This window comes from Cnephaeus nilssonii (assembly GCF_951640355.1).
Source record: "Cnephaeus nilssonii genome assembly, chromosome: 13".
In the NCBI taxonomy this organism is placed as follows: domain Eukaryota; kingdom Metazoa; phylum Chordata; class Mammalia; order Chiroptera; family Vespertilionidae; genus Cnephaeus; species Cnephaeus nilssonii.
The window spans coordinates 47,745,000-47,767,959 of NC_137084.1; the positions used below are offsets into that span (position 1 = coordinate 47,745,000).

At 49.4% G+C, this 22,960-nt stretch overlaps 1 protein-coding gene across 1 annotated transcript in view; it reads right to left on the minus strand.

Moving 5' to 3' along the window:
* TENM4 (teneurin transmembrane protein 4) overlaps positions 1-10,372 on the minus strand; it is a 222,614-nt gene extending 212,242 nt beyond the window's left edge. Inside the window, exons 1-2 of the mRNA XM_079787610.1 lie at positions 10,206-10,372; positions 1,066-1,164 (exon numbers count right to left, since the gene is read on the minus strand). Coding sequence (XP_079643736.1) covers positions 1,066-1,112 — 47 coding nt within the window. The 5' untranslated portion in view covers positions 1,113-1,164; positions 10,206-10,372. The remainder of the gene's footprint in view (positions 1-1,065; positions 1,165-10,205) is intronic.
* Positions 10,373-22,960: the final 12,588 nt, after the last annotated feature.

A 22,960-nucleotide genomic window follows, 5' to 3' on the forward strand; every position in this document is an offset into this window, starting at 1 on the left:
AGACCACAAAACAGGGCTCACGAGGACACGTTTCCATGGAACACGGATGGGACAGCCCTGCCCCAGGGGAAAGCCACCCACGCCAAGGCAGAAGGTGCTACCTACTCGACAGAAGGCTGGGTGCTGAGATCCTTTTCCTGGGAAGGGATGGGGCTGGAGATGCTGTTTCTTGGGGAATAAACTAGCTGTTCTCCAAAATTACTGCAGTAACTTGGAAAGTATCTAAAATCCTGTTCTGTCCCCTGGAGATAATGAAACCCCAAATTTTCCTTCACCTTCCAATACCTACTTTGCCAGTGCATCTTGGTGAAGGAATGGAATGCCATTCTTTTGAAAGGGGGGCGATGGAAGTTTGAGAACCAAGAAACCACCACTAAGTTCTGCCATGATCAAGAGTGCTCTAGTGGCTGTTACATAGCCAATGGCAGCAAATGCCTTTGATGCACTCTGCTCAGAAGCCACACCACTGCCTTCCAAGCCCCTGGTAAAAGCTTAGCGGGAGGACAGATGGGCAACTGCATCCTGCAGCCTAGCTACAGTCTCAAAGGCAGCATGGCGTGGCCCAAGCACATGGTTGTGGCAAGACGAGGTAGCAGGAAATCCTCCAGAACTTGGCTTTAACCATGGCCCTGGGAGGACTTGTACACAGCCTAGGAAATGGGGTGCTTGGTTGCACTGCATGCTCCCAAGTCTTTGGGGCAAGGGTAAGTCTTAGGGGTAATCTCACACTCTGCTATGGTGCAAGATGCCTCAGGGCCAGAATACATATAGCACAGGGCCTGTGCTGCATAAAATTTGCTGCATGAGATGGCTTTCAAAATGGCAGAGGCAGCCAATGAGATGCCGGGAGCCGCATATTAACAAGACTGCTGTTAATATGCTGGGGGACAGGGTATTCCAAGGATAAACTCTTGCAATTTGAATGTGGACTTGGGAATGGGCATGCAACAGGCCATCATCACCTCCCCCAGGAGATCCCAGGGAAAGGTCTCAGGGTCGGCATGCAAGGGCGGGAGCCGCGGGGAGAGCACACACAGAGAGGAAGAGCATGGGGATGTCACCTACCCGTCACTGTAAGCCCCATCATGGCGGGAGGCGCTGAGAATGTCCATCTCAATGAGGTTGTCCTGCAATGTCCCTAGGAATGGCTGCTTGCCTAGGTTTCTACGCACACATGGAGACATGAATGAAGCAATGAGTCATGCATCGATGAAGGGGGAGAGTAGAGAAACACACAAAGTGGCTGGCTGGTGCAGCTGTGCGGGAGACCAGCGGGGCAGTTTCCAGGCGATGGGTCTGTGTGCAAGCCACATGTGCAGGGGTCTGCCTGGCACAGAGCACCCAGAGGCAGCATTCTCCGTACAAACCAGAATGGCTGGCCGTTGTGTGCATCAAGTCACAGCTCTCCCTGATGAAGACTGATTACGTCTCAGGCACTGAGCTAGGCATGTTACAGCCATTTATCTCAAATCTTCAAAACAGGCTATGCAAGGAAGGCAGTATTGTTCCCATTCTACAGAGGAGGAGACTGAGAGGTGGAGAGGTAACAGGACTGGCCAAGCTGACCAAGCTTACCAGCTAGCAAGGTTCAAGGCAGGAATTTGGGCTCAGGTGTATCTGGTTCCCAACCTGTGCGTTCCCCTCTACCTGAGACTGCCTACCTCTGCGTAACCAATAGCTGCAGACACTCATGTTGCCAATCCGGAGAAAAAAGAAAGACAAGCAATGGGGACCGTTTTCTTCTAAAGCAGTGGTTCTCAAACTCGGGTGAACACCAGAAGCACCTGGAGAGCTGTGCTCTACTGAGGGCCACCCCAGAGGGTCGGGTCAGCAGGTGGGTGTAGGGCCCGAGGATCCGCATTGCTCGCAAGCCCCCAAGCTGATGCTGACGTATTTGGAGTGTCATGTCCTTTCACATGACACCTGGGTGATGACTGATTGGTGAAGACGGCACCCCAATGAAGACAGAGGGAGGCCCTTGTGTACCCCCAAGTGCACAGAGGGCAGCACAGCATTTGTTACTTTACCTATTTCCAACCCGGAAGGAAGGCAGACACAATAGCTGCTTTGGTCTCAGTCACGCCTGCTAAGTGGCATCATTCACACCTGCCCTGGGACCTGTTTCTGACATTTTCAGGACGGCTGCCACCTCACCTGAAAACCCCAGTGACTCATTCCGAACAAGCCGGTGCTGGCATCAGCCTGTTGTGTGCACGCCAGGGAAGGACTGATTACAGAAAGCTGACTTTTGGGTCCAACTCTGCCAGGTGACTTTGACTAGGTCTTGAGAACCAGAAAACCCCAAATCAAGTCCCTTTTCTGCCACTTTCTTGCTGTGTGACTTTCTGTAAAAACTATATACATATTTTTAATCCTCACCCGAGGATATTTTTTATTGATTTTAGAGAGAGAGAAAGGAAGAGTGAGAAGGAGAGAGAGAGAGAGAAACATCAATGTTCGAGAGAAACATTGATCAGTTGTGTCTCATACATATCCCAAGTGGGGATCAAACCCACAACCTAGGTATGTGCCCTGACTGGGAATCGAACCGCTACCTTTTTTTTTTGGTGTATGGGATGATGCTCAACCAAGTGAGCCACCTGGCTGGGCACTGTAAAAACTTGAACCTTTTCAAATTGTGTACTTCTTTCATTTGTAAAACGGGGATAATAATAATTTTAAACTTACAAAGTTGCTATAGGACCAACTGAGTAACTCTGACAGAATATTTAAGGGCTAAACAAATACTGTAGTAATGCTAACGCTAAATATAAGCTGCTCTCTACCCTACCTTCTCTGGGTGCTAGTCACTGTTCTGGAGCTCTGCAACTATCATCTAACGAGAATCAGATTCCTCACAACCCCACCGTCAGTGCCACTGTCTTCGTTCTGTAGGCTGGCAAAGCTAGGTCCCATCACAGAGTAAGCGAGCAGCAGGGCCAGAGCGGAACCTCGCTGTGTCGGACCCCAGAGCTCGGGCCTCTCTGCTCTTAACCCTCTGTCACTGCCCAGCCTGTGGCTCGGCCCCCAGCAGGCCTCACAGACCACAATAAGGAGGGGCTGTAAATACTCTCAAAGCGCCGCTGCACCAGCATTCCCCGGGATAGCGAGAGCACAAGGCAACACCGCTTTGCAGCCGGGCCCGCTAGTACGGCCATGATGGTGTGGACCTCCGCTTCCAGGAAGCCCTCAGGCTGTCTGACAAGCTGTTCTGTGGCGTTCAGGAACCCAGGGCTGACTGGGAGGAACTGAGGGGTGTGGAAGTCCCTCAGAGCAGCCTCATTTCTGCCCAGGGGGGTGGCCTCAGGGCACATTGAGAGGCACACAGACCCTGGGGTCAGACAGGTGTCAGCTCCATCATTCACTGGCCCTCGGGCAGGAGAGCTGGTCTCAGATCTCAAGGAGTATGACTAAACTGGGATGATCCCTCTCCTCATAGAAGCTGAAGTGTAATTTGGGTCATGCCACTTCTCTGCTCTCAACCCTCCAATGGCTCCACGAGAATAAAACCATGGTCCTTACCAGGACCCACAAGATCTTGCACGATCTGACCTCCTGCTACCTCTCCGACTTCATTTTCTGTGCTACACATATTCTAGCCTCCTCGCTGTCACTGCAGCAAGCTGAGCCTTTGTTGTCATTTGCCCGAATTGTCTTCTGCCAGATATCGGCCTGGATCATTCCCGCCCTTCCAGCCCTAACTATATCCTAGGGCAGTGGTCAGCAAACTGCGGCTCGCGAGCCACATGCGGCTCTTTGGCCCCTTGAGTGTGGCTCTTCCACAAAATACCACTGCCTGGGCGAGTCTATTTTGAAGAAGAGGCGTTAGAAGAAGTTTAAAAAATTTGGCTCTCAAAAGGAATTTCAATCGTTGTACTGTTGATATTTGGCTCTGTTGACTAATGAGTTTGCTGACCACTGACCTAGGGGACTCCCAGCTTAAGGCTCTCCGCTAAATTTCCCATCCATCCCCACCCTCCTCTTCCCTAGCACCCCCTGGCCGCTTGCACTGCTTTAGTTTTCCTCACAGGACCAGACTCACACCACACATGCTTATTGTGTTTTTTTTCCCTAATGCAATTTAAGTTCCATGAGGATAGAAACCTTATCTGCCTCGTTCTCTGCCCATGTGCCCAGAGCCTGGAAGGATGCCTGGAACATGGCAGTAGACACTCAATCAATATTCGCTAAAAACTGCGAATGGTGGGGTGGGAATAGGGCAGCGCTCCTGGCATATTGCAGGCACGCAGCTGGTATTTAATCCAGCGTGGCACAGGTGATGTGTTATTACTTCCTCCAATCCCGCATTTCAGGAGGGAATTTCCAGTCTTTCTATAATCCGTATGCCAAGTGTCAGCAGGCCCTCACTGCCCCTGCCCAGAGGGCCCAGGGCCGGGCTCCGGCTGCCTCCCTGCGGCTGAGACAGGCTGCATGGCATGTCCCAGCAAACATCTCGAGTCCGGCCTGCATCCCTCTCCTAGGACTATGTTCTCAGTGAGTCAAAGCTATCCTGTAAAACCCATCAGAAACAAACAAATATGTTCAGAGAAAAGAAGATCAAGATGTTAACAGTGGGGATTTTGTAGTGTCTGGATTGAGTGATTTTTTATTTTACTTTTATATTTTAAAAAGAAACCATTATTTTAAAAAGAGAGAGAACAACTATTTTAAAAGTACAGGTCTGTCAGGACAAGCGAAGAGGCAGTGCAACAGAATGAGGGGTTCTAGAGTGCTGGAGTGTCAGGTTTCCTGAAAGAGCTCCCACACTCACTTACTAAACCCTGCCTATTCAGAATGCTACTACTGCCTTAAAAGAACCTTACCCTGTACATTTCAAACTTAAGTTCTGGGTCAAATTAGGAGGCCTCATTTGGTTGATGATGAAACCGAGGCCTGGAGAGACACGTGTCCTATTGCCATACACAAAGCCAATCAGTGGCAGAGCTGAAACTAAAACCCCGGTGTCCTAACTCCCAGCTTAAGGCTCCCCATTAAATGTTCTGTCCATCTCCATCTCTAAAGTGGGATGACAATAAGACTGCCTACCTTTGCAGAAAAGAGTCAAGCTAGTGGTCCCGACTGCTCTCTTTTCAAAGGCTTGCTTATAAGGTTGGCCCTTGGCTGGTGTCTAGAAATTTAGGTTCCAGGAATGTTCCCACCATTAACTGATAAGAGTGGCTGAGTCACTGTGCCTGAACTGTTTGTGCAAAAAATATGGTTTATGCTGTGCTGAACACATGCTCTCCTTCTGGGAGTCTGGAATTTGGGTACTTGCCAGGCAGAAGTGCCGATGGGACCAGCCCCAGTGGAAATCCTGGGCACTGAGTCTCTAATGAGCTTCCTTGTTTGGAAGCTCATTAGAGCACCCAGAAGGGCCCTATGAGTGTCTGTTATGATTGTTACATGATGGCCACGCAGAGGGAGCCACTCCCTCCTGCTAGTCCCCAGCACTCCCCGAGTCAGAGCATTATTCTGAGTGCCATCTTCATTCATTCACTACGGGTCTTCCTCCCTCACTGGCCTATGAGCTTCTTATATGGCCTCTGTGTCTTATGCATGTCTGTGACTGAATCACCACATGACAGGGATGACTATCCATCCCAACTCCCTGTGATGATCGGGGGTTGGCCTGGTCCACCAGAAGTTCCTTTGTGCCATTCTGGGAACCATACCAGGGCTGCATTGGAGACCACGAGGATGGCCTTCCATCCCTGAGGGCGGGCAGGGCAGTTCCTCAAACTGAGTATGACCCTACAATGGGCCCCAGGCTCGCAAATCAGGCCTAAGGTCAGATGAACTAGAGCCGAAGTCTGGCAGCCCTCTGCTCTGGCTTCCCCTTCATCCGACAAGAGCCTGACGGGTTATTAATAAGATAGTCCCTGGGAAATCAATTAAGTGTCTGCTGCTGCAGAGTGTGAAGGAAGTGGGTCAGGGTTTCCGGAACCCTGAACACATGGCTTCCACCAGAATGGACTACAGATGCTCCTGCAGGCCTTAAAGAAACATCTGACCCAGCTATATGGAGAACTGGTTGGCCTGGTTTCCTCCCTCGGGGACTCAGTTACCCTTGGGAAGTGCCACAGTCACAGAAGGAGAGGAGAAAGGAATGGGTCAACCAAGTCCTTGTGCTCTCCTTTGTCCCTCTGCTAGCCTTTCTTTTCCTGCCAGCATGAACTCTAAATCCCTTTCTGGTCATCCTACCAGCTGTGGTGGTATTTTCTTAGCTACTTATTTTAGTCTCTCAACACAGACTCCATTTGACAATTGGGGAAAGGCCCGTGACTGTTTCTCTGGCGTTTGGAGGCTCCCTGTTCTGGTGGGGCTTGGCAAAGCTGCTTAGGACAACTCTCTCAGACAGGCCCTGCTCACTGAGCACCTCAGCCTCTGTTCAGGCTGTGCCTCTCAGGCCGTCCCTACCTCCCCAGCTGCACCTGAGGGCTCCTGCTTGCTCTTCAACTCTCGGTCACACAACACCAGGTCCACTGGGAAGTCTTCCCTTTGTTCCACTCAAGTCTCAGGTGAGTATATTTATTCATTCTGTTCCATCATTCTCTTATTTCACCTGTGAATTTATATTTACCAAGCACCCATCCAGATGCAAGCCCTGTGTTGTGAGCTGGGGATCCCAAGGCAATTACTAGTAAAACACATGTCCTCTGTGCTTACCTCTATCATAGCACGTATCCTACTGCAAGTGTCTATTCTATGACACGTCTTACCTGTTATGCACACAGTGAGCATTTGGTGAATATTTACTGAATAAGAAAGCACTGCATAATAAATAGTTGAGTACATATTGTGTGCTAAGACATTTTCAGACATTACCTTATGTATCTGCTACTACAGCCTTGTGAGGCATGATGGTAAATTAGATTAAAAGTAACTAAAAATTCTTGGGTACATTTTCCTTTTGAGAAGGGAGGCCTGTTGACCCTCCCCTTGAAGCTGGCTGGCCTATGACTGCTTTGACCATCAGAATATGGCCAAGCCTTAGAAGGATCAATGGTTTCTGTCTCAGTGCCATGGAGCCCTGAGCCACTGAGTATGAAGTACAACTCCCTGTTGGGAAGACTGTGTGGAGGGACCCTGAGACCACAATAGAGGGAGAGGGGTCCCACTGAGTGCAGCATTCTAGCTGTCTCCCCCAAGGTGTTGTGTCAGGCATGTGAGTGAAGCCTTTTTGGATCCTTCAGACTAGCCCAGCTGACAGCTAAATGCCACTGATTGACCTCCGTTGATGCCACATGCAGCAGAAAAATAGCCCAGCTGCACCCTTCCTGAAATCCTGACTCTCACTGTGAAGTATAATAAACTGGCGGTTTTTAAGCCACTAAGTTTTGGAGTCAATTTTTATGCAGCAACAGACAATCAGAACAGGAAGCTACTCATATTTCCTCCCTTTTTTAAGGGAACAATTTAAAGTCTAAGTTCCTAGCTAGTGAGCACTGGGGTAGGAGTTTGAGCATAGGTTGTGTCTGACCAAAAACCTGAGCTTTGGACAACTTGCTACATCAGGACCAAACTTACTTCTCTAAAGTGGAGAAGAGGTACAACCTACTATTTCTTCTCAACTCCTCAGGTGAGTAGGGGCTCAATAAATATTTTTCAAGCGACTTTTTCTTCAGTGTTGAAATGGGAAGCAGACACATATGGAGGAAAAGGGGGAAATAGCTTTTAGAGTATGTCTTTAATGCTAGACACTGTGTATGTGCTTCTCACATTTATTTCCTCCCAACCTGAGAGGCATGCATTTTATCCCAATTTACAGATAGCAAGATCAGGTTCGGGGGGTGCTAAGGAACTTGCCCAGCTAGTAAGTGGTAAAGCCAAGATAGGAATCCAGGTCCATCTGACTCTAAAGCCCATATTCTTCCTACCTCACCATGATGGTCAAAATTACTTGTGATTCTATCTGCCAGACTTGACACTGAGCCTTCTTAAACTGTCTCTGTTGGTTTTGCGCCATCAACCAGTGAAGGTCAGTATTGAGATCCAGAATTCTGATTGTGTTATCCATTATATTAGGTACCTCTCCCCATTTTAGGCCATCTTTAGAGGCACGGAGGGTCACAGAGGAAGTCTATCTCAAACATTTCATCTGGGTTTCAAGAATAAGTAGGACTTGGCTGGACCAAGCAGTGAAGTGTCTGTTATGATTGTTACATGATGGCCACGTAGGAAGTCTTCAGTTGATTGGTGATGAAACTGAGGCCCAGAGAGACACGTGACAGAGGGTTGTGCAAGAGCATGTGCAAAGACACTGAGGCGTGAGGGGATGAGATATTGGGGGAAGGTTGATAAATACACATGTATGTACACTTACTAGTACATAACATCATACCATATAGTGAATATTATATGCTTAATATGGATATATGTAAAATGGTGTACATTAGTATATGGCAGCATGTTAACAATGGTTATCATTTGGTGATACATCTGAGTGATTTTCTTTTCTTGCTTATTTTCATTTCCTAACTATTCTCCAGCACATTTATTACTTGAATAATAAAATATAAGGGAAAAAGAAATCAAGGTTCCATGTGGTTTGAGCAATGAATATGGGAGGATGGAAGGTCAGAAAGGGAGGTGAGGACTGGCTGGTGAGGCAAGAGAAGTAAGATGGGGCCACCTTCACATCTCAAACCAACTTCACGCATCAGGAAAACATCCCTGCTGCTTTTCTTCTACCTTTTGTTCCTTTGAAAAATCGGAGAACCACCTACTTTGATCCTAAGTGATAAAAATGAGCATCTAAGCCAAGGGAGTGGCCGCCATGTTTCATGCAGAGAATCAGAACCATTGATTATTTGCTGGCTTCTTTCAGCCACGCACAGTCATTCAATAAGCACGGTGGAAATAATAGAGATCTGATTAAGATACTTTGGATGGGATGACATATAATTATTCCCCCCCCCCTTGATAGCAAAGGAGGGACAGAGGGATACATCACACATTATTTTAAAGGCTATCAACAAAAGCAATGGTAATTAAGAGACTAGAGATGGGGCAGGTAGGGCTGTCTCTCTGAGAAATTTGCTTTTGGGGAAATGATTCCATAGGAGTAAAGTGGAGTAAAAGGACATTGATTTTCTCTCACTGAACCCCACAGGCTCAACATGCAAATATCACAATCATGTTCCAGGCAGAGTCAGATGGGTACCCTTTCCAGTATAGATTAATTTCCCTTCGTTAAATGCAGAATGATTTTGTCCTCTCCACTGATACGGGGCAGGAGTATGAGATAATAGGATCTATGTTCCCCACTACTTTGAGAAATAGGGTAGAGGGTTAAGAGGTGCCAGCCTGGGACACTTTATCTCCAGTTCACACTGCTTGTCTCAGAGGGTTAGGAGGATGGGTAAATCTAATTTTAGTCTTGATATCTCTCTCTTTTCTCCAGGGAGTTTTGTTGTTTCCATAATCATAAGAAAATTTCAATTTTGGAAAGTGGCTAATCAGAGGGAAGGAGGCCAGCTACTGAGTCCCTGAGCTGAAGAAAGTATTGCATAGGGCTGGAGCGGTGGCAGGTCCAGGCCAGGTGAGACCTGAAGATGGTGGCTGGGGTCTAGGGAGATAGCACTGCACACAGAGTCAGGCAACTGGGTTCAAATTTTAACTGTGCATCAACTGCCTCTGTGGCCTGAGCTAGTCACTGACCCTCCTGAGTATAAAGGGGGTGGGCCAGCAGGAGAGCAGAGTCGTGGGAGGGGAGCAGAAGAGGACGCAGAGCATTCACTGAGCACCCACCACAGGCCAGGCAGGCCCCATACCAGGCATAGGGACACCACATCATAGTAGGGAAGGGAGGAGGTATGGACCCAATCACAGACTGACAGCCTGATCCTACCACATACCTGTGCTGGACACCTTCACACATCTCTTACAATGGCCTGCTCCAGCCAGTACGTCCCCATTGTGTAGCCAAGGAAAGTAAGGCCCAGAGGGTGTAGCAACTTGACCAAGGTCATACCTTTAGCAAGTGGCAGGCTAGCCCTGGACCCGGGGGCTGTTTGATTCTCAAGTCCATGATCATTATGCCCTACTTCCATCTCTGGCAGCCAGAGAGCCACATCCCTAGGCTGCATACTTGACCCCATCTTTCTGAGTCCCTGGGGTCTCAGCCAGGCTGCTCTCTGGCCACCTGCCAACCCTGCGCCCCAGCCCCAGCCCCAGCCCCAGCCCCAGCCCGCCAACCACCGTACCTGGTCTCCAGGGGTATGTTGCTGTTGAGCAGCCAGTTGTCCTGGGCATGGGCTGGCTCCTGTGCGCCGCTGGCAGGGGGCTCTCCAGAGAGCGAGTGGTCCGTAGGGGCCGGGCTGGGGTTGCTCCTTGGAGTGAAGTTGCCCCGGTTCAGGGAGTTGATGGAGGCTGCGTGGTGCTGGTTGGGGGTGTGGGCGTGCGAGAGTGGAGGTGGTGGCGTCCGGAGCCGCGAGTGGTTCTGCAGACCGCCCGGGTGATCTAGGGCACAAACACGCGTGGTCAGCGGACAGCTGCTTGTATCTCCCCCTTGTATTCATGGGTTGAATCCCAAGTCCGAATGTGATGCCATTTGGCAGTGGGGTCTTTGGGAGGTAATGAGGTTTAGATGAGGACAGGAGGGTGGAGTCCTCATGATGAGATTCGTGCCCTTCTAAGAAGAGGCCAGAGAGTTGGCTCCCTCTCCCCCACCACATGAGGATACAGCAAGAAGGCGACTGTTTACAAACTAGGAAGAGGGCTCCACCAGACACAGAATCTACTGGCACCCTGATCTTTGACTTCCCAGGCTCTAGAACTGTGAGAGAGAAGTGTCTGTTGCTTAAACCACCCAGTCTAAGGCACTATGTCATAGCCACCCAGGCTAAGACAGAAACTGGTACTGAGAGGAGGAGTGATACTCTGACAAGTACCTAGAAGTGTGAAAGCCGTTTGGGACTGGGTAATGGGGAACGTGTGAGAGAGTTTTGAGGTGCCTGCTAGGAAAACTTATTCTATCTAATAAAAAAGTAATATGCAAATTGATCGTCACTCCAACACACAAGATGGCTGCCCCCATGTGGACACAAGATGGCCGCCACAAGATGGCCAGCATGGGAGGGCAGTTGGGAGGGACCAGGTCTGCAAGGGAGGGCAGTTGTGGGTGATCAGGCCAGCAGGGGAGGGCAGTTGGGAGGGACCAGGCCTGTAAGGGAGGGCAGTTGGGGGCAATCAAGTCTGCAGGGGAGGGCAGTTAGGGGTGACCAGGCTGGCAGAGGAGGGAAGTTGGGGGCGACCGGGCCTGAAGGGAAGGGCAGTTGGGGGGACCCAGGCCTGCAGGGGAGAGCAGTTGGGGGGGACCAGGCCTGCAGGGGAGGGCAGTTAGGGGCAATCAGGCTGGCAGGGGAGTGGTTAGGGGGTGATTAGGCTGGCAGGCAGAAGCGGTTAGGGGCAATCAGGAAGGCAGGTAGGTGAGCAGTTGGGAGCCAGTAGTCATAGATTGTGAGAGGGATCGGGCCTAAATGGGCAGTCGGACATTCCTCGAGGGGTCCCAGATTGGAGAGGGTGCAGGCTGGGCTGAGGGACAACCCCCTCCCCCCAGCACGAATTTCGTGCACTGGGCCTCTAGTATTCCCATAAAGGGACTGTTAAGGAGATTCTGGTGAGAGCTCAGATAAAGAAGAGAGCAGTAGAAAAAACTCCCATCTTTTTGGAGAATAGATAAAGATTTATGTACAAAATGTTGGTAGAAATATAGACACGAAGGGCAATTCTAATGAGGTCTCAGGCAGAAATGAGGATCATGTTATCAAACAATGGAGAGAAGGTGATCCTTTTTATGAAGTGGCAAAGAACTTGGCTGAACTGTGTTTATGGTCTAGTGTTTTGTGGAAGTAGAAGTCCTGAGCAATGAAATGCGATATTTAGCTGAGGAGACTTCTAAGCCAAGTGTTGGCGTGGGTTGGTCCCTTCTGACTGCTTATAGTAAAATACAAGGAGAGAGAAATGAGTGAAAGAATTGATAAGCAAAAAAACAACAACCATAACTGAAAGACTTGAAAACTTTTCAGCCTGTCCATATTGGAAAAAAAAATGAGAAAGCATAGAGGGAAGAGAACTCCAAGGAGATGGTTGATTGAGCATTTGATCAGGAGATTAATGTAGGTTAAAATCATGGACCTTAACAGCTGTCCCAGAAGGAGCACTGCCATTGTGAACTGAGGGGAAGGAGAGGGATGAAGGGTAGCTGCTGGACTTCTTAGATTCTACAGGACAAGACTATAGAGCTCTTAGGTTGCAAACTTGCACTATTCTTAACAAAAAAAAAAAGAAAAAAAAAAGGGAAGATTAGCCTGAAGCTGATTCAAAGATCATCAGGGCCACTGCTCAGTTTCAATAGGCCTAAGACTAAGATAATTTGTGTCACTTAACCTCCTTGAGCTTCAGTTTTCTCACCTGTCAAATGGAGATGAGCTTATTAAGGGAATCAGAGCTACAGTGACAGCAAATGAGGCAACCAATGGGAAGGAAATATTTCTGAAGTTCACAGTGTACAAAGCATTCCTCTTCATTAGTTCCCCATGAGAATCCTGTGTTTCATAGAGGAGACAGGATCAGGGAGCACAGAACCCAGACCAGGCGCTGTGGTATCCCAAAGGCTGTGCTCTTCCTTGGCCCAGGAGACCGCTTTCTGGAAACTGTCAAGCTCAGTTAAGTGTGAGGCTATCACTGTTAAGGTTATTTTTAGTGGGAGATGCATCACTCTCTGCTTTTTAGGTAACCCAATCTTTTATGCTAATGCTAACCCAATGCTAACCCAATCTTTTAAGCAAGTCTCGTGGGAGTGGAGGAGAGGGCAGGGACAGAAAAAAAGGAAATAGAGACCCATCTGAGCGATCACTTCTTTCGTACAAACTGTTACCTTCAGGATAAGGCCCACTTGAGGTCTACCAAGTCCTTCAGAGTTTGATCCACACCTGTCATTCCAGCCTCATCTCTCATCAGCTCCCTCCCTGTACCCTCCACTCCAGCCACACTTTTCCAGAGAGGACAAGGGATTTGCTGAGGCAGCTCAGTGGCTGAAACCTCAACACCAATGAGGAAGGTACCCAGGTACCCTCTGAGGATGTGCCAGGCTGTGGTCCTGGACCAGGAGGGTTCCCACGGGCGGCCCCTTGATGGGAGAGGAGAGAACCTGGGAGCCAGCAGAACAGGCAGAGGGGCCCACGCAGAGAACAGACAGCCTTAGACCAGGCAGAAGGCAGGAATGTGCAGGGTCATTTGTTTCTGTCTAGCTGTCCTCAGGCAACACTTTAATGGAGGCATTTGGAGCCTGGGACAGAAGCCAGCAGCAGAAGTGGCCTCCTGGGATGATTGAGTGTCCCCCTACCCGTGGCCCTTCAGGCTGTTGGCTGCAGTCCAGCTTGCCAAGCAGCAAGAGGGACTGTACCACTACCGTCCAGTGGTCATCAGAGGCCAGCAGACAAGAGTGACCTAGTCCTTCCTCCTGGCCCCGCATTAGGAGCCAACCTCCTCATGACATTTTACCTAATTGATATTCATAGTCACTGCCATGTGGCACCTACTATGTGCACTTTCATAGCTTTAACTTTTCTAATGGTTACAACAATCCCTAGGGGGCAATATTATTGTCATTCCCATTTTATAGATGAGGAAGCTGAGGTTTACAAAACTAATGAGTGGTCCTTACTAATCCAAAGCTTGAATCCGGCCTACCAAACCATGGTGCCTTTGCAGAAAACACAGACATCTTCTTGACCATCTTAATTCATGGCCAAATGTAGGAAAAGACCCTCAGTGTAGACAATAAGCATGGAAGGTCTGGTTCAGGTCAGGGCTGCCTGCAAGCCTACAGACTTCTGCTTTGTGACTAAGTGGAAAGGCTCTGGCTTGATAACTATTTGTAAGCACTGCCAACAGTCCTGAAATGATGAGATTTTAATTCTCCTATGGGGACAGGAAACATCCTGATCCAAATCCTTCTCCATTTTTTTTGAAGCTCAGCTCAATTGCCACCGCCTTCGGAAAGCCTTCCTTGGTTTATCCTCCCTAAAGTTCTTTTTTCCTCCATTGAATGCTGACAGCAGGTGACCTGCTTTGCTCACCTTTTCCTTCTCCCCATGAGCTTGCCTACTCTGGCTGTTGTAAAAAGTCCTGTCCCTTCTGTGCTCACAGATCCTAGATCTGGCCAGATGCTCCAGACGGGTTTACTGAGTGCATGGCTCGTGTGAGTGGCCTGGGCTGTCTGTCCAGGAGGATAAGGCTAGTGTAGAGGATATTTGTTTGCAAAAGATGACAGACCACCATGGGCTCTCTAGGCGGTGGACCCACGCAGGCCTTTACTTACTTGCCTGGAGCCAGAGTTCCAGATGCTTCAGCTGGGTTCTGTTTCCCTTCCCTCACCCCTTCCACTGTGAGAATGCTTGGAAAGGGGACCTTGATGCTTTCCAGCTTCCCAAGGGAAAGGCTCTGTGTTTTGGGCCTCAGCTCAGCAATGGAAGCTCACTCAACCTCCTCCTCCCCCCAAAAAAGACATGACTTTCTCGAGGAGTAAATCTTTCCTCTGGTCTCACTGGAGTGTCCTTTCTGCTCCTATGGCCAGGAGGGAAGGCTAGTGAGGGGCCTTCTTTTCTCCCTCCCCAGTTTACACTTCCATCTCTGGAGGGACACGCAGAACCAGTTCCCTCATTCAGCACGTGCCGAGTGCCTGTTCTGTGCCAGGTCCTGTAAACCGGGTGTTGGGAATACAACAGTGAAAGAATGAGACAGATGTGGCCTGAAATAGGAGCTCTCTTCTGCTTTCTACTCACTAGCTGGGTGGCCCCCACTAACTCACTCAGCTCCCTGGTCTCCGGTCTGTGTGCCTGTGAAAGGGTGCACACGTTCCCATGTCACCACTTTCTAGATGATGGAAAGCGATATCCTTTGCTCAAGTGCCAAGTACACAGTGGACTGCCGTGCCCTGAGGGGGTGGACCCATGTGCCACTCATCTCTATATGCCCAGCAAATATTTTCAGAATATGGGGGACAGAACTGCCAATGAGGTAGGTGGACTTCTTGCCTGGACAAGCAATGGCTTCTTTCCTGCTCCCTGGGAGTAAGCGTTATACATGGCAACGCTGTGCTTTAAATTCCAATTTATATCCTCTTCTCGCAGATATAGCCACCAAGTGTATCTCTGAATCAAGCCCCAATACGAGTCGTTTCACTGTTACACTGCACACCTGTCAGTAAAGGCCACTTGCTTATCTGAGTTTTACATGCCTGGTTTTCCAGGAAGGTGTTTTTATTCCTCTACAAGTTGTTGAATATATTTATTTCCTTGTTCCCTCCAACACTGCGGACATTTTTCATTTTAGATGCACAAAAATCCCAAAGATCGAATCCTCCAGGCTGTGTTTCCCTGAACCAAGATCATTGTGAGGTTTCTTCAGAGCACCAGGCAGAGCAGCAGGTAATAGAAAGGGATGGCGTGGAGGCCTGGGCACCTGGTGGCAGATAATCCCTGTTCAGGTTTTGATTCTGACACTTATGAGCTGTGTGACGTTGATCAAGTTACTTAACTTCTCTGGAGCTTCGGTTTTCCTATCACTACATGGAGATAATAGTCACCTTGTAGGATTATTATGAGAATGCATGTAAAGTGCTTAGCACAGTGCCTGCATACTAGTACAACAATTTTTTAAAAATGGTAACTATGAATTCCATGGTTATGATAAAGTCATGCTGATTGAATAAGTTGCAAAGTGCTTAAATCATCACCCTGATGGTCACTCTACGGCCTTTACGACAGGGGTTCCAAAGCAAGAAACCTTGAAAGGGAAACAGCAGGGAAACGTCTACAGAAACACGGTCCTCTCTTATGACAGCTGAATCCACTCTGGGCAGCCGCTGGCTTCCAGGGGCCCTGGTCTCAGGAAGATGCCTATAGTGCAACACGCAGACCATAAGCCAAGAGAACGTCTGCAGCCTGACACACAGGACTGAACACAGGGGGGCTCCATGTCCTCAAAGATGGGGGCCCCTTGCCGAAACCGGTTTGGCTCAGTGGATAGAGCGTCGGCCTGCGGACTCAAGGGTCCCAGGTTCGATTCTGGTCGAGGGCATGTACCTTGGTTGCGGGCACATCCCCAGAAGGGGGTGTGCAAGAGGCAGCTGATCGATGTTTCTCTCTCATCGATGTTTCTAACTCTCTATCCCTCTCTCTTCCTCTCTGTAAAAAATCAATGAAATATATTAAAAAAAAAAAAAAAAGATGGGGGCCCCTTTCTGCATTAGATAAGCACGTCAGAGCACATAGGGGTGCGGCTCTGTCCTGGGTTCAAGGTGTACCCCAGAGAGAGGGCCCAGGAGGCGGTTCAGTCAACCAGAAAAATTAAACAGCTCTCCACTGTGTGCATGGACTGGATGAGTTTTAAGGTGAAGATGAGTCCTAACCTTGACAAATTGCCAGTGTTTGCAGAGCAAATGTTCAGCCTTGCTGTGTCTCTGACAAGCTGCACGATTTGGGGAAAGTCACTGAAGTTCTCAGAGTCTCCAATTCCTTACCTATACACGAGAACACATCCTAGTAGCCTAATAAAAGGAAGGGGAGGAAGAAGGGCTGCCACAGACTCAGTACACAGAGACTCAGAGATGAAACAAAGAAGTCTCCTGACTGTGAGCTGCTCACAGTCTCGTAAAAATAACAGACATCCCAACAGATACCAATGCAAAACAGTAATTATAATGACATTATAATAATTCACATTTATTGAGTACTCACTATGTGACTGGCTCTACCTGCTTTGCTTATTTAACCCTTTAACACCTCTATAAAGAAGGTGCTATTGTATTTCCCACGTTGTAGGTGAGGAAACTAAGCCACAGAAAAGCTAAGCATTTTGCCCAAGGTTCCAAAACTGTTAAGTGATGGCAGTCTGGTTCCAGAGTCCACTCTTCTTGACCCATGAAGTGCTTGTGTCGATGCCTGTCACACAGAGGGCACTCCACAAGCATCAGCTCCTATAGCCCTGTTAGCCTACAGGACCACCCCACCGGAGCCTCACGGAGCAGAGGCGCTTCCCGACTGGCTGGTGGGGTCAGGGAAGGTTGCATGAGAAGTGACATGTGATCTGTATCTAAAGGGCCTTCTAGGCTGAGGAAGATGCACCGGTGAGGGTCCAGAGCCTGAGAGGGAGAGGAGAGGGAGGGAGAGAAGGAGGGAGACACACCTCTGAGGCACTTCTGTAAGGAGTGTGATGGCTGTGAGGGGCAGTGACAGGAGGGGAGGTGGACACACTGGCGACAGGCCTAGGTGGTGGTACCAAGAGAAAGGACTTAGCCTTTATCAGGAGGGTGAGAGGGTCCCCTTGATGGGCTTGGAGCAAGGGAGTGCTTGAGGAATACTCCTGGTGGCCACGTGAGCATGACCCAGGCAGGGGCAGACTACAAGCAGGGCCCAGACCCACTGCAGACGCCTGGCTGCTAGAATGCTAGCGGAGTACGTTGTTATTCTTTTATGAGCATGTTCATGAGAGAAAGACATAAACTTCCAGAACTTTGGCTCAGGCAAAGAATTCGAATGTGTCAATAGCCCTGCGATCTAAGGCCAGCACTGGCTCCAAGAAAGGGTGCCAGGCTCGGTGCCCCTCATCCAAGCCTGTAAAACAGCCCACAGGCGCCCGAAGTTCTCCTTGCTTCGGAGTTAACGATGACCCCAGCGAGCACTGTAGTCATTAATCGGGCCCTAAAGATTGTCAGATATGAAAGATGCTGGTATTTAATTATCATAGAACACAAAACTCCAGCTGCCTCAGAATGCCAAGAGAAAGAGTTATTTGGCTTCCATTAAAATGCCATCGACTACCACTGACTCGGGATGGTGATGGAGCAGTGCTGAGAGCTTAGCTAATGAACCTTGGCCTGCACGACCAATTTGGAGAGGCCAGAAAGCTCTTTGTCACTGCAGTCGGCAGCCAGAATCTGATGGCCTGCCTTCCAGTCTCAGTTCTGCCTCCTCCAAGCTGTACAATCGCAGACAACTGATTTAACTTCTTTGAGTTTCAGCTTCATCACTTGTCGAATGTATTTGGAAGCACCTTGCAAACTGCACAGTCCTGTCCAAGGGTGACAGATAATGACTGCCGTTGTTATTATTGCTTCCACCCAGAATGAATAAAAACAGTGAGGTCCAAACTGGAACCACCAGTCTGAGCATGAGGTGAGGGGCTGACTTTTTTGTGGTGTTTTCTCTGCCCATTGATCCCTTCCCTGAACAAATGCTTTCTGTTCTCTTTTATGGCTGTTCTGTTCATTCGATGTTGTGGCCAGTGTGCAGGGACTCCACATGGCACTTAGCCTGAAACCCTGATGGACTCACGGAGGGGGAGGGGCAGCAGACTGTGGGGCTTCCTGAGGCTGCCCTTTTAGCTTTTTTTAAAAAAAAATTTTAAAATTGCTTTTTAGAGAAGAAGGGAGAGGGAGAGGGAGAAACATCGATGTGAGAGTGTAACATCCATCGGCCGCCTCCTGCACGCCCACTACTGGGGATTGAGCCCACAACCTGGGCATGTGCCCTGACTGGGAATTGAACCGGCAACTCCAGGTTCATGGGACAACAGACCAACCAATTGACCCACACCAGCCAGGCTGCCCTTCTAGTCTTGTTAGGTAGTGAAAAGGAGAGCCCTGAAGTCACAATATGGCTTGTTCATTTAGTCAGGGCAGACCTTTGGGAGAACACTCAGACTGTTAAAGTGCTTTGTATTTGAGGAATAGTAATGGGGGGACATTGTACAGTACAGTGGTTTTCAAAGAGGGGAGCCTGGAAACGGGGAAGGGGTGTTTTCTGGTTGTTACAGGGACGGGGAAGCACAACTGGCATTTGGCAGGAGGGGCCCGGAAAGCCAGCCACATGCCTGCATGGGACCCAGCGACCCTCAGGGGCATGCAGTCCAGTCAGCAGATCTTAGCCCTGTGCACTCGCTTGCTTTTTTCTCGAGCTGCTACCTATGCTAACTGTGTCGAGTCACACTTGACATCCAAGTGCAAAAGTTTAGTCAGTTTGCCTCTCCCATCCCATCTCAAGTTTCAAATTGCTCTCTGCCCTTCTCTGTCACAGGAGGCTGACCCCTAAGGGGTCACCCAGGCTTCCTTGCTCCTAACCTTCCAGACAGGTTGGCTAGTTGTTAACACAGCAGGACACTGAGAGGTGGGAGGAGAGGGAGGCAGAGGTGACCCCTGCGCCCATCCTCTGCAGCCTGCTTCAGGCAGTAGCCGCAACCCTGAAGGCTACTCCAGCTTACGCACGGACGGACGGACGGAGTGGTGAGGAAGAGCAAGAACTTGAACCGGGCACTGGAGTACAGACAGGATGGAAGTGGATAGGGGAGGGGAGGGCATTCTAGGCATCGGGAAAAGCAAAGGCCCCCAGGCTGGGAGACAAAGGCCCCTTAAGGAGCAGAGGTTGACCAGGGTGGAGCCTCTCAAGAGCCTGGAGCCAGAGGAGCGGGCACCTTCGGGGCTATTCAGAGGGCTTTGAAAGCCAAGTGCTAGAGTACTCACCCACAAGAGTGAACCAGAATCCCCAGGCTTCATGGAAATGCTCATGGGATTCCTCATCCGGCCACGAAGGCTCTCCTAGGGTGGGAGTGGGGGAGAGGCAGCCTGATATCTTGGACTGGACGGTGGAGGGAAGAGCAAAGTGTCAGAGTCTCTGCCAAAGGGGGGTAAGCAACACTGCTCTCTATTCCCCGGATCATGATAATTTACAGACAAACTAAGCCAAGAGCATTGAAAGGTATCTGTTCGAAGCATGGTGTGTGGACAACATGGCCGGGCCACTGTCTGAACCCAGAAGAACGAACGCTCAACATATATTTACCCAAACTTCATTCTTGTTCTTGTCTGTATCAGCCACTAACCGCTGTATGAGCTTGGGCAAGGCATGTTACCTATCTGACCCCAGTTTTCCCAACTGACAGATAGGAGGAGGAGGTGGTGAGAGTCCCCTGTAATTCTAAAATCAAGACTTTGTCATTCTTTGTGGATGAATCTGGGATATTTGTTAATGAACATCTGCTTGTAAATGATATGCCCTGCAAGTTATGCACTGGGCTGTGCTGTGTGACGGGGCACCAAAGAAGGCATGGAAGAGACATGTGGCGGTCCCTCCCTCCCTCCCTCCCCCCTCTCTCCCTGCTTCCCTGCTTTCATTCCTTTCAAAAAGGTCACTACAGGTAGGCCTCATGCTTGATATTGGAGATGCAGAGATGGATTAGACAAAGTCCCTGCCTGTAAAATCTGAACAGATTGCTTGGGAAAGGCCAGCTGCAGCCACAGGGGTGGATCATTTCTGGGTACATGGCTCTCCCCCCAACTGAAAGCTGTGTCCACCTCAGGGCAGAACTTGTCCTGGGAAAGCTTTCTGGTTGCCAAGTAAGTTTTCCTTCCTTCCACTGTCACCTTCTTACCCTTTTCAAAAATGGTCTGACCCATAAACTGTTAGGTCAAGTCCCAGATCAACAAGGAAACATAGCTGACATGTAAGAGAGGAGTGTATGTGTGTGTGTGTGAGTGTGAGTGTGGGGGGTGGAATTCAGTTCAACAGAGTGTTGGAGCAGATAAGCAGCTCATGGAAATGCAGTAGGCTGCATTCATAGAGGTAAAGCACTAAGGACAAGGGAGGTGATGCTCATGCTGGGCTGATTAGCTGGAGTGGGTCCAGAGGAGGGACACCTGGATTGTGGGTCATCACACTATTGTAGAGGCTGATCTCCTCCTGAGGTCTCTGGAGCAAGTTAAAGTTGGCCCTGGCTTTCTTTGATGGTGAAGGGTTTAGAAACTGTTCCTATGGGGGTAGGCAGAGGACCAAGGCTGTTAGCTTGGAAAGAAAAGTTAGAGGAGGGCTTAAAAAAAAGTGTGTGTCTAGGAGTCCAGGTGCAGTACAACAAATGTTTTGTTAGTTCACCAAGTCTTGTCGCTTGTGCCACACAAGCTATAGCTAGGAAATTAAACATCCAAGGACGTGCTATCGTAGTAGCCTAACACTGCAGGACTGTTCCCAGCTTTACTGTTAACTCACTCTGTGTCTTTGGGAAGGTCCCGTCCCCTCTCTTTGCCTCAATTTGTCTATCTGAAAAATGAGGTTCCTTGATTTTATAGATGCTCTGCCGAGGTTCCTGGCAGCCTGTGGCAGCCTGAGTCCCCAAGCCTTCCCTTGTTCCTCTTGGGGAATTTCCTAAAAGGAAGACAATAGGCAGAACACCACTGTGCCTTCAAACAGCTGGGGGCGGAGAGAAGAGGGTCTAGGAGGAAGAATCAGGACCAAGGCCAGGAAGTCACCTGGAGCAAAAACCAGTTCAATTTAAGGAATCCTTCCTGCCAAGCTCTATGAGGGACTGCCTCCCAAAATAGTGGGCTCCCTGTCAATCAAGTAGGGGCTGAAATAGCTAGCTTCAAACTCTTCCCTGAACTTCCAGCCTCTGACAGTCTAACATAATACATAACCCAAGCCTCCCTGCTCCCCAGCCCTCAGTTCTGTTCCCTCTCCTATGCTACTGCAACAACATCACCAGCTGCTGCCAGAACTGCCCACCCAATCAATCAAACCAGACCTTTGGGAGTCACCATTGTCTCCTCCCTCTTTTGCAGGTTCAACAACTTGATGATGATTACCAAGTACTCTAGCTTTCACCTTCTAAATCTCTGTGGGATCCTCACCACTCTCACTGTCACTACCTTAGCTCAGGCCCTCCTCCGTGGACACCTAGGCCAGGGTCATAGCCAACATTAGTGTCCCAGCCCACAGGCTCACCCCCCTCCAATTCATTCGCTATCCATCAGTGGAGTGAGCTTCCTAAAAGAAAATGATCATGGCCACTCCCCAGCTATAAAGCTTTTAGTGGCTCCCCACTCCCACAGCACAAGACTCCTCAACATCTGGCCTGGGCCCACCACTTCAGGGCAGCACCCACAGCTCTCCACTCCTCTCTTTAAAAAGGCACCAAGGTTAACAGGCTAATTATGAGCCACTCATGACACTGTTCACTGCTTGTCTCAAATCCATGGCTGAGCACAAGCTGGTTTTCTTCTGTATGGATGGCTTTCTTCACTCTTTTACCTGGTTAACTCAGATTAGAGTTACCTTCTCCAGGAAGCCTCTCTAACCACCACCCCCAGTTTTGATTAGAGGCCCCTCTTCTGAGCTTTTCTAGCCCTCATGACTCACTCTGAGTTATCATTTACTTGCATATCTGTCTCTTCTGTAAGCTCCAAGGGAAGACAACTTATCTTAATACTAGAGGCCCGCTACCACCAAATTCATGCACAGGTGGGGTCTCTAGGCCTGGTCAGCAATCAGTTTCCCCGCCTCCCCGCCTCCTCCTTTCCTCGCTGCCCCACAGCTGCCACCACCCACTCCCAGTTCCCTGTCCAAGCCTGAGGCAGTGGTCGGCAAACTCATTAGTCAACAGAGCCAAATATCAACAGAACAATGATTGAAATTTCTTTTGAGAGCCAAATTTTTTAAACTTAAACTTCTTCTGATGCCACTTCTTCAAAATAGACTCGCCCAGGCCGTGGTATTTTGTGGAAGAGCCACACTCAAGGGGCCAAAGAGCCGCATGTGGCTCGCGAGCCGCAGTTTGCCAACCACGGGCCTGGCGGGAGGAACTGGGAGGTTGGCCTGCAGGTGATTGGGGCCTGCAGGCTGGGGGCAGTTCCTGCATTGAGTGTCTGCCCTCTCTTGGTCAGTGTGTGTCATAGTGACCAGTTATTCTGGTCGTTCTGGTTGTTCTGTTGTAATGGTCCCTTAGGTTTTTATATATATAGATATCACAGGTAGTGAGGCTAGAGGCAGACAACTTCTCTCTTTGGGGTACATGACAATCTCTTTTACCCAGGGCTGTCACGGAGTCTTGAGGGGCATGGTGTAATTTGGACACTCTGGGCACTCCGATCTTTCTCTTTAAACTTGAGCTGACATTTTCCAAACTGTAC